The 12,182-nt window shown below is 44.7% G+C and overlaps 1 protein-coding gene across 1 annotated transcript in view; it reads right to left on the minus strand.

The window, feature by feature from the left end:
- The window catches only part of nid1a (nidogen 1a), a 135,529-nt gene extending 124,395 nt beyond the window's left edge, over positions 1-11,134 (minus strand). The window contains exons 1-3 of the mRNA XM_069885171.1: positions 10,867-11,134; positions 9,114-9,413; positions 3,739-3,980 (exon numbers count right to left, since the gene is read on the minus strand). Of these exons, the coding sequence (XP_069741272.1) occupies positions 3,739-3,980; positions 9,114-9,413; positions 10,867-11,067 (743 nt within the window). The 5' untranslated portion in view covers positions 11,068-11,134. The remainder of the gene's footprint in view (positions 1-3,738; positions 3,981-9,113; positions 9,414-10,866) is intronic.
- Between the last annotated feature and the right edge of the window lie 1,048 nt (positions 11,135-12,182).

The following is a 12,182-nucleotide window of genomic DNA, read 5'->3' on the forward strand; positions in this document are numbered from 1 at the left end:
GCCAGGATTTCGTCCATGAGGTCGGAGGGGCTGCGATCCGCCAACCCATCCAGGTGTAAGAGCCTGGAAGCAAGCTGCTGGGGAGTGAGGCCAAACTTCTCCAGGAGATTTTTGAGGGCGGAATACTTGCCCACTGCTGGTGGCTGGTGAATGATGTCGTCCACCCTTGCCGCCATGTCCTGGTCCAGCGCGCCCATGACGTGGTAAAATTTTGTGGTGTCGGCTGAGATGTTGCGGAGGTGGAATTGTGCCTCTGCCTGCCCGAATCACGTCCATGGGTGATGGGGCCAGAGGGGGAGGGGGGGGGAGTTTGAGGGCTACTGCGTTCACCTCGGCTGCGTCTATCGTTCATTGGGTCCAGATAGCTGTCTGAGCCCGTCAGGGTCACCACTGTGGCGCTTGCAGGAGCTGAAGGAAATCACTGCTGCCACATCGAAGGTCATTAACGACTGTTTTTAATCACATTCAGTGCCTCTCTTTCAGGGCAGCAGGAGCTCAGTCACCTGGTACATTGTGACGTCATAATCGCTGCCCAGGGTGTGCGCTGGAAGGGATGGTGGAGTCAGAGAGAAACCTCTGATGATGCCATTTCCTCATGGCTGCCCCACCACGTGGCGATACAAGTGGGGCTGCTTCGCTATGAGGATGTGGGCCGCCACAGAGTAAACATTGACTATTTGGCCCCTCATCGAGAAAAGATAGCTCTATCTCAACTCCAATGTCTTGTCTTGATTTTCCAACCATTAATATCCACCACAAACCAAAAAAGACATTCTCAGTTTTGGCTCTCACCCTACACTGTCTGCACCCTATCCCCGCCCCATCCACCCCTACTGAGCCTCAATAATTTTGTTGGGAGTTTTGCAGTGTAAATAATTTCTGGCAAGGATATGGTCGATAAGTGAGAGGCCTTCAAAGGGAACTTTTGAGAGCACAGTGTTTGCATGTTTCTGTCAGGATTGAAGGTAGAGTTAACAAGCCAAAGGAATCTTGGTTTGAGGGGTATCGTGGACCTGGTTAAGGAGGGGTATAGCAGGTACAGACAATAAGGAGCACACAAGGTACGAGAAGAGTATATAAATGCAAGAAAATAATTTGAGGGCTACAAGAAGACACTAGGTTGCTCAGGTTGACAAGATGAAGAAAAATCCTAAGGAATTCTACAGGATTAAGAGCAAAAGGTCAGTAAGGGGAAAAACTGGTCCTCTTGAAGATCAGAGTGGTCAGCTTTGGATGGAGCCAGAATACAATTTTTTTTGCATTTGTATTTATTCAGGGAACTGGCACAGAATGCAGGGAAGCAAGGCAAGTAAGCAATGAGATGATGGAAACTACATAGATAAAAGAGGAGGAGGTGCTTGCTGTCTTAAAACAAACAAGGGTAGATAAATCCCTAGGGCCTGACAATAGTACTCTCTCGGACCTTGAGGAAGGCTAGTGCTGGGGCCCTGGCAGATGCTTTTAAAATGAGGATTGGCGGGTCGTTCAGGTTGCTCTGTTGTTTTTAAAAGAAATCTCCAAAAATAACCCAGGAAATGATAGGCCGGTGAGCCTGATGTCAGTAGTAGGCAAGTTATTGGAAAGTGTTCTAAGAGATTGGATAAACAAGAATTTGGATCGTCAAGGATTGATTAGTGTTACGGAATCCAGAGGGCCCCCAAAACCAGCAGCAATAGATATGCACCACAACACAAAGGGTTACTTAAACATAAGTAGTTCTTAAATTATATTTGAACAAGAAAACAGAATTGATCGTTAACTTATTACTTAACCTACGTAACTACTTAATTCCCCCTCTAATACTAAGCACACGTGTGCGTAATGTATATTTAAGATTAGAAAAGTTCTTTGGATCACAGTCCAATCTCACTGGTTGCAGGCAATTCTTGTACTGTGCACAGAAGTTAGCATTCCTTTTCCTGGACATCCGCAACTGATACCTTCTCAATCAGTCTTGCTGACGAAACTTGTCCCCTTCAGGGTTCTCCAGATGATCCTCTTTCTTTCAGGTCACCTTTCACACTGCCAATCTCCTCCTTTGACCAGGCAGCCTTCCAAAGTTTGCCAGCTTGTCCTTCTGGAACTGATTTCTGTCTTTCTCCTCTCTGTTTCACAACCTCCCTCTTTGAGAGCAAAACTCTTTTCCTCTGCCTGCAAAGATCTCATGCTCTCCCAGGCAAGCTGTTGTCGATACTTTGTTGCCTCCTGCAAAAGTCCTGCAAATATTCTGTTTTAAAACGTGTGTGCGCAAGCTGCTCTAACAATTCCTCCCAAACCACCTCTAAATACTCGGTCACAATTAGGGATAGTCAACACCGCTTTGTGTGTGGCACCTATGTGTATTTAACCTATTTTATAGATTTTCAAGCAGGTTACAGGAAAGTTGATGAAGGAGAGGCTGTGGATGTGGTCTACACAGACTTCAGTAAGGCCTCTGACAAGGTTCAGTGTGAAAAAGAAACTGGATTCAACCTTGGGTTTACGAGAGAAGCCAGAGACTGGAGGTTGATGATGGTCTCTCTGACTGGAGGCCTGTGACTAGTGGAGTGCCTCAGGGATCAGTGCTGGGACCATTGCTGTCTGTCAACTATGTCAGTGATCTGGATGTGGTAAATTGGATCAGCAAGTTTGCAGATGACACCAAGATTGGAGGAGTTGTGGACAGCAACAAAGATTTTCAAAGCTTGCAGAGGGATCTGGACCAACTGGAAAAATGGGCTGAAAATAGCAGATGGAGTTTAATGCAAGTAAATGTAAAGTGTTGCATTTTGGAAGGACATACATGGTAAATCATAGGGCACTGGGGAGTGTGGTAGAACAAATAAACAATTCACTGAAAGTGGCATCACAGGGAGATAGGGTAATGAAGAGAGATTTTGGCATACTGGCCTTCATAAATCAAGGTACTGAGTAAAGGAGTTGAGATGTTATGGTAAAGTTGTATAAAACTTTGGTGAGTCCAAATTTGGATCATCGTGTGCAGTTTTGGTCATCTAACTACAAGAAAAACATCAATAAGATTTAGAGTACAGAGAAAATTTACTAGGATGCTGCTGGGACTTCAGGAACTGAGTAATAGCGAAAAGCTAAACAGGTTCAGACTTTATTATTCTGCCCATTCCCACTAACCTGCACCCAGGCCACATCCCTTCACACTCCTCCCATTCATGTACCTGTCCAAACTTTTCTTAAATGCTAAAATTGAGCCCACATTCACCACTTCAGCTAGCAGCTCGTTTAAAATGTAGAACAAGGGGAGATTTGATTGTGGTAGACAAAATTATGAGAGGAATAGATAAAGACTTTTTGCATGGAGGTTAGGCAGAGAACATGGGTTGAGGGTGAAAGGGGAAAGCATAAAGGGAATATAAGGGCAAACTTCTTCACGCAAAAGTAGAGGAAGCATGAAACGAGCGGGCAGCGGAAGTGGTGAATGCGGGCTCAGTTTTAGCATTTAAGAAAAATTTGGACAGATCCATGATGGGCCAGGTGTAGGTTAGTGGGACTCGGCAGAATAATAGTTCAGTACAATCTGGAAGGGCCAAAGGGCCTGTTTCTGAGCTATAATGTTCTTATGGATATAACAGGCCCATTCAACCCATTGTGCTTGTATGAGCTCTTTGATAGAACAACACAATAGGTACCACTTCACCAGTTATTTCTCCAAAATATTTTACTTTACAAATATTTGTTCATAATGATCAATGTATAAAATGAGGAAATCTAAAATATGCTTACTGGTATAGATTTTTAACAGACCGTTCACTGCCAGATGCCACGGCATCAGATGGACCCTCGAGTGTAAATAGAATGAAACTCCTTTCCTCATTGCTGAAGCCCACACGAGCTGGCAGATCGACATCAATGTTATTCGTGGCTTTAGGTCGTGTTGTATAAAATTGTAAGCCACCTTCAGGGTAGAGAAGAACAGCGTAGGAACTCGATTCATCAGAAGCCAAAACCACCTGGAAGGTGTTCCTCTGATAACACAAAAATCCATCAACACATCAATAGGATTCTACAACAAGACAGTGAAGATGAAGTCATAGCACTCTTACCTGAATGGAATGGTGGAGTATTCAAGTCCCAGATCAAAGACTGAATGTTCGCATTCATGCTGCAGAACTGAGAGATGGCCACTTTGTCAAAGATGCCATCTGCTCTCAGAGGTGGAAATTAGAGATCTCACTGTACTATATTAGAGGGGAGCAGGGTTATACCTTGTGCATGCATTACATGTATCCATCAAACAAGACCTGAATAGTTGGCCTGGTCATTTAGCACACTGCTACCTGCAAATTTCAAAACTACATTATGGGCTGTTGAATGAGACATTTTAAAATGACTTGATTGTCAGGTATCCAAACATTTTAGCTTATTAGAGGAACACTTACTACAAATCATTTTAACTTATTGTGCTATAAAGTGACAGCCACAGTTTTCATTCATTAGGCAACTTTGTGGGGTGGGGGAAATGTATAAACAAGCTTCAAGCAACAGACCAGGACGTTACTGTGTGGATCTGTTTAAAAGGGGTTTGAAAAGAATTGCAAGTCATGGCATAAACTTCACACAAGTCCATGCTTTGAGAGGACTTGAGAGTTGCAAGTTTAAAGCCCACCGCTGCCCAGGGATTTGGAGACTCCAGATTCTTTCCCAAGGATGTAATTTACAGCAGAGAAAGTTTGGGGGGGGGGGGGAGAAGAGGGGGTGCAGGAAATGATCACTGGAAAAACGAGTCGCAAAAACAGTTTGTGCAAACATTGAACAACTTATCCATACAAGACTCAACCCTGTGGAGCAATAGTCTCAAATTGCTTTTAATGAAAACATGCTGGAATGTTGCCATGGAGAGGCCAGAGGAGAAAACCATATTCTCTGCAAGGTCACTTTTATACCAAACAATATATCGCACCTTTCATGCAGTAAAGCATCTAAGAGTGTTACACAAGAGCACCATCAAGTAACCATGGAACTAATGGGAAAAAGAGAACCTTAAAGAGGATTATATCAAATCCATTGATATAATGGATATAATGGCTTGCTGCCCCGATTGCCCTCCAGAAGAAAGTAACCCGCCTTCTTGAACTGTAGTTCTCCTTTCATTGACAGTACAAGTTAGAATGGCGAGAGATTTGTAATGGTGTGTCCATATTTATGCTGCCTTTGTGTCCCCGTTCTCCACCCCCCCCCACCCCCCCACCACTCAGTGGGAGATGTCACAGTTTTGGGAGATTCTGTTGGAGTGGCCCACGCATTCAACTGACAATATTTATTGGGCATTGGAGCAAATGAACTGTCATCAAGCAGGCTGCTTTCTTCTGGATTATGCCAAGCTTCTTGACAGCAAATTTAGTTAGAAACTATGGCACATTCTGTAGATGTGTAACTGTTTTCTTACTATGACAATAAATTGAATCTTAAATCTTGAAACATTTTTCAACCTTTTCTTTCTACTCACATCCCACCTGAAGTAATCCCTATACCAGTGGTGCTCTGTGATTAGTGAGGGATTGCTTCAGGTGGGATGTGGGTGGGAAGGGAAGGTTGAGAATCACTGCTCAAGACCCAATTGTTACTGAAATATTTTGCCTGAGAAAAATTGTTGTTGGCCCATTTCCTTTGGAGTCATGAAACTGTGCACAGAACAAGTCAATGAGGGATGATTAAAACTGTAGTTTTCAAACTTTTTCTTCCCACCCACATCCCACCTGAAGCAATCCCTTCCTAATCACAGAGCACCGATGCCATACTTAAAGTGGGATGTGAGTGGAAAGAAAAAGTTTGAAAACCACTGTTTTCTGGCAGTGAGAAAGAAAGGATGTTCAGGATCACCCTAATCACAAGGGTCATTTTCTCCTGGATAGCGTTGAGCTTGGAGTGCAGTTGGAACATGTTCCATCATATGCCTGACTTGTACCTTGGCCATGACATTGAACTGGTCTTTTGAGTTTCTCTTATTGGAGATGATCATTGTCTGACACCTTTGTGGTGCAAAGGTGATTTGACATTAACCAACCCATGCCTGAATGTTGTTGAGGTATTGATACTTGCAAGAATGCACTGTTTCATTTGCTGAGACATTGAACAATTATATCATCAACAAATATGCCCTCTTCTTCCCTTATAATGGAAGGGAGGTCATGAATGAAGCTGCTGAAGAAGATTTCCTTGTATGGTGCCCTGAGGAATTCCTGCAGGAGTGTTTTGAAGCTGGGATGACTATTCTCTGATAACCACAACCATCCTCCTCGGAGTGAGGCACGACTCCAGTCATTGAATATTCCCCCTTGATATTCAGTGCCTTCAGTTTTACCAGGACACTTGATGCCACACTCAGATAAATGCTGCAGCAATGTCAAGAGCAATCATTCTCATCTCACCCCTGAAATACAACCTTGTGATCTAGTTTTATTTCAAAACCGTGATGTCTGGCAGCTGAATGACCCAACTGAGCAATGGTAAAGAAGATACTGTCAAGTAACTTTCGCCTGAACACCATGATGGCAGCTTCCTTTAATGGTGGGAGTAGACTGATTAGACAGTAATGAGCCCAATTATTTAATTAAAAAAAGACATACAGCATGGTGACAGGCTATTATAGCCCACGAGCCTGTGCCACCCAATTTACACTCACTTAACCTACAACCCCAAAACATTTTGAAGAGTGGAGGAAACCAGAGCCCCACCCCAGGAGGAAACCCAAGTAGACACGGGGAGAACGTACAAGCTCCTTACAGACAGCATAGGTTTTGAACCCCAGTCCTGATTGCTGGAGCTGTACCACATTGCGCCCATCATGTTATTTTTAAGAGAAGGATATCCATAGGCAATTTCTCACATTGTTAGGTACATATATCAGTGTTACAAGTCGACTGGACCACCTTTTCCAGAGGAACAACTGGTTCTGTAGCTTAAGACTTTGGAACGACATCTGGGAAGCTTTCTGGTCTTTTATTGGGCCAGTGCTCTGAGCATGTCCGAGCATTACTCGGAGTGAACAGATTTGCCTGAAGACTGCTGTGATCACAATAGGGGCACAAACTAAACACAGGCGTTTCAGGCAGAACCAGCTGAAGCCAACATCATCAAGGCAGCAAGACAAAAAGTAAGAGCCTTGGAGGAACAGAGTTCCAAGAGGATGGGCAAGTTGGAGAAATAGGAGGAAGAAAACCATGAAATAATTTTAAGTTCCAATCAATGCCAGTCCCACAGAATCATCAATAGCGGACTATTGCAAGCATCATAAAACACAAACGTGACTGGGTAGTAAACGTGAACCAGTTCTACTGGCAACCAATAGGTGGCACCTCCCTAGTTGGAAGCCTCATTCCAAAGATGCAAGCACATATTGCAGACTGAAACACATGGTGCCAATGCAGAAAGGCAGTTGTGCAAAGGACAGGTTAAACTAAGGCCTGCCCAAGCATTTTCAAAGCGTTAAATTGTTCTCCTTGGTTCACCAACATATATAGGCTTCGATTAGCTTCACCAAATTAGTTAACAGCCATGACTGTTTTTGGGCTCTGTGTTCAAAAAAGAATCCAAAGCATGGATACAGGCCTTTCAAGTCTAATCTGATCAAGCCTACAATCTGCCAATATCCCTCTAAGTCTTTTCTATCCATGTATTTATCGAAACATCTTCTGAATATTATAATCGATTCCACTTCTGTCACTTTCCCTGACAGCTCATTCCATATACCAGTCACTTTGGGGCGCAACACCTTCACAGCATCAGAAATCGGGACCGGGGTTTGAATCCGACGCTGTCTGTAAGAAGTTTGTATGTTCACCCACTGTTCAAAAATGTACCGGGGGTGTAGGTTGACTGGCCGTAAATTGGGCAGCACAGACCTGCGGACCAAAACGACCTGTTACCGTGCTGCATGTCTAAATTTTTAAAAAATGTATTTCAATTAAAAAATTTAAAATTCCTGAATGAACAAGGTGCCACTCCGGCCACTTTTAAATCCTTCCCCTCTCATCTTCAATTTAACCCTCTAGTTTTAGATTTCCCTACCTTGGAGGGGGGTGGGGGGTTGGGTGGGGAACTGACTATTTACCTTACCCAAGCTCCATACGACCTTGATTAAGGTCCCCTCTTCTGCTCCAGGGAGAAAGGTCTCAGCCTGTCCAACCTCTCCATCCAATTCAAGCCAACCAGTCCTGCTAACAGGCTTGCGAATCTTTTCTGCACCCTTTCTATCTTAATATCATCTCTTCAATAGCTAGGGGACCAAAAGGGATGCTACTACCACACCTCAGAAGGTTTTCTTGGCTGCGAAGTATTCTAAGACACCAAAGAAATACAGATTACATCCTAGATCTTTTTCAAGTCTATCGGAGTGGTTTTTAATTTTAAAAAAACTCGGACAGGAGTTCGGATGACTATTGCAGTACAATTCATAAACTGGATAGTTGAAACAAAACACACTGGTTGTGATCAAGAATCACTCAAGTTCTGTATTCAGTTGCTATGGACCAACACTGCCTCTTCCCTGCACATTAAAATCAACTCAATGAACGCTTATGAAAAATCTGGCATACTTTCATAGGCCAGAGAGAGTTGTTTCCCCAGAACCCTCACACAAACCTACATCTTAGGATTTGTATCTCCCAACTGGCTCCTCATTCGTCTGAAGGAGTGGATTCTCACGACTCTCTCATAAGACCAGCCCTTTGCCATACGGTAATATGCTAAAAGCCTGACAAGTTGCCGGAGGAAAGGAACTCAATTAAACCCAGCATAGCCGTACACAAACATGTTGCATATCCACATTGTGCAACCAGGAGTTGGGTATGCAGGTCCATGCCTTGCTGTCCATTCCTTAGCCTCAAGCACCCATTGGATGATCAGCCGATAGAACAGGGACCAAGAGTAAAAAGGGGGGGGGGGAGGGGGAAGAGAACTATTGAAGCAATGCCCTCAGCATCTATCCTCAGCTGCTTTCCTATCACAGAAACATTGAATTTAAAACAGCATCGGAAATGGATAAGCCAAGCAAACAATTCAGCATTTTCAGGACAAGTAATTAAAAATTACTTCAAAGAGAATCATTCTCCCAAATCCTCAAATACCCAGTAAGTAGTCTTTCACAGAAACACAATTACCTTCTTCAGTGGTTGTTCCCCTTGCCGAAATTCCTCATGGGCACTCACATTTTCCCAGGTGGCAATGAAAACATTAATAGGCTGGAAGTGTACGTTGCTGAAGCCCCGGTTTACCATCTCTGCAACACGGTGCAGGATCTGCGGAGAGGAATCTTGCCTGTAGAAGACCTTGCCCACCTCATCAGAAGTGTCCAAGTCGGCTAGAAAGGGTGCAATAGCTCCAAACCTGGGTGGGAATGTGTCAACATAATCCACCTCTCTCGGGGGCTTGCTGACAGCTATGATCCCATTCGTGTTCACCTTGAGTTATATAAGGCATCAGAAGAAAAGGATAATTAAAAATTAATTGTAACAAAAGCACCTCCAAGCACTTGTACTGATTAGAATTTTAATTGTGATTTAATAGACAATTCAGTCCACTGAGACTGCTCCATTTAATGAGATCGTACTTGACCTTGACTCCACTTAGCCTTGCATTTCCATCTATCCTACCCACCAATAAAAAAAAATGAATTATCTGAAGTTTTAGTTGACTTTCTGCAGTCTAAACTTCTGTGAGGATTCAGATTTCTTCTATGGATAGAATGCTTAGTTTATCATTAAACTAGTAAACTCTCATCCAGTGGTTTCCAACCTTTTTCTTTCCACTCACTACCACTTTAAGTATTCCCTACGCCATGCGATTAGTAAGGGATTGCGTAAGGTGGGATGTGGGTGGGAAGGTTGAGAATCACTGCTCTCGACCCAATTGCTACTGGAATATTTTGCCTGAGAAGAATTGTCATTGGCTCATTTCCTTTGGAGTTCTGAAACGGTGCACAGGATGAGTCAATGAGGGTCGATTAATCTCATTGTTCAAATGTGAACAGTGGTTCTCAACCTTTTTCTTTCCATCCACATCCCACCTTAAGCAGCCCCTTACTAATCACAGTGCACCTAAGGCATTGAGAATACTTAAAGTGGGATGTGAATGGAAAGAAAAAGGTTGGAAACATCTCTATTTTCTTGTTTTTTTAAAAAAAAAACAGAGGAAATAGTGTCTATCAATCATCTTAACTTTGCAAACACCTTACAGTAATCATCCCATCCTCCTCATCTCCCGAATTGGAACAATCCAATTAATCAAACCTAACAAAACAATCAGCAAAATAACAGCAGCAAATTTGGGAACAATGAGATTTGTAATTCAGCCCCAAAGATGGATATTTAAGTTCAAACTTGAGCCCAGACAGAATCAGGGGTTACAAAAGGCACATCAAATCGATTCAGGTCATTGGAAACACCAGAATCAAAACACAACCGATTTAAACTTTGTACGAGGAAGCGACAAATCGCAGCCTGCGTGCACGTTTCCCTTCACTGGAAGAGGTTACTGCACGAACATGGCATGGTTTATATCTATATTATAGATAGTTTGTGTCGGAAATGTTGAAGGCTGCTGCGTGACCTGCTGAGTTTCACCAGCACGTGAACTTTAACAACTTGGAGTAAAGTTGCAACAAACTTTATGACGACAATTAAGAAAAAAAAGTTTGTTCAACTTCGGTTAAAACTCATGCAAAAGTAACCAGGGGGGCGAAAATGAAGCCAGGTACAACGGAATGGATGGTTAACTGGCCGGAGCAACTCGTTCCTTCCCTGCCGGCCGCCGGCTGAGGGGTAGCGGTGATGCCCCGATCCAAGCCGAGCCCCCGCCAGCCGCACGGCAGATCGGCAACATTTCCTGCCCCTGGCCGGGCTGCCGGATACTCACGTACAAGCTGCTCACTGGACTGGCGAACAAATGCAGAGCCTGCTCCAGCTTCACTGCCTTCGAGGAGACATCGTCCCCGGGCTCCAGCAGTTGGTCCCCGAATTGCTCGCCGTGAGGGAGTAGCTGCCCGGGCGACAGCCCCCGGAGCCCAGCCGCCTGCAGGACGAGCAGCGCCAGCAGCCGCAAACCCGTTAACACCATGTCGACCCCGGCACGATGTGTGCCTCGCAGACGGCTCACTCCGCCCGAATCCCACTCCCCGGCTCCTGAGCCCACCCATTCCCCGCCTCCCTGGTGTCTGGGTGAAAGACGATAGGCTGCAGGCGCTGTGATTGTAGTTTAAACACACCGAAATGCTGCAGGAACTCAGCTGGTCTTTTCAGTGTCCATAGGAGTTAAAGGGTTTTTTTTTAGACTGCGGGCACGTAAATGTACAATCAACGAAATCTCCCGATACCTGGGCAGATTAACTCGGGAAAATGATCCCTGCGTTTTCCTTTTTAGACTGCCCGGTACCGGGAAATTGCTGCACCGCCAAGGGCCCCGACTGCCTTTCGGGGGAAGCCCACGGTCTCGATCGCGCCGCAAAACGCCCCTCGTGAGTTCACGCCCAGCGAATGACCCAGGCCACGTCAAAGCACCGGAACGAGCGCGCAGTGTAAACGACCCAGAAGGGGCGTTGATTTATGGTCAATGTTTCACGGATTTTCTCCCCAACATTCGCTGTCTTAAATAAAAACGCGATATCGCCGATGTTTCGGGCCTGAGCCCCTTCTTCGAGGAAAGATCAGTAAAGGTGAGCGCGACACCTTTTACAGCGCCAGCGATCGGGACCGGGGTTTGAACGCTGCGTTCGATGTGTTTTCTAGGCTTAGAAATAGATCAGCACACGGAGACCAGGTGCTTCATTCATCCTTTCGACTTATCTTCCAATTGGTTGACGCAACATGTATGTGTTATGACGTCATATGCAGGCCAGCGTGTATCCACCACACTCTTCTCACCCCACACATGATGTCATTAAACACACCCAGGGCAATATGTAAACTAGCCTACAGTGACTAGATCTAGATTGTGTTAATTCACAACATAAATATAGCTTGTCAAGTGGCCAAGTCATGGTACATAGTCCCTCAGACATTCCAGAGGACGTCTTTGTCTTTTTGATCATCTGGGTGAGGCAGAGTCTGTCGGGATAGTTTGCGGCTTCTCAGGACTCTTTGCCTTGTAGGGAAAGACCTCCACCTCCTCCTCGGTGGGTTGTAAGGACTGGGAGCTTAGTTTTCAGTGAGCGCTATTCGGAGCTTGGGCTGAAC

Source organism: Narcine bancroftii, chromosome 6, assembly GCF_036971445.1.
Source record: "Narcine bancroftii isolate sNarBan1 chromosome 6, sNarBan1.hap1, whole genome shotgun sequence".
Taxonomy (NCBI): Eukaryota; Metazoa; Chordata; class Chondrichthyes; order Torpediniformes; family Narcinidae; genus Narcine; species Narcine bancroftii.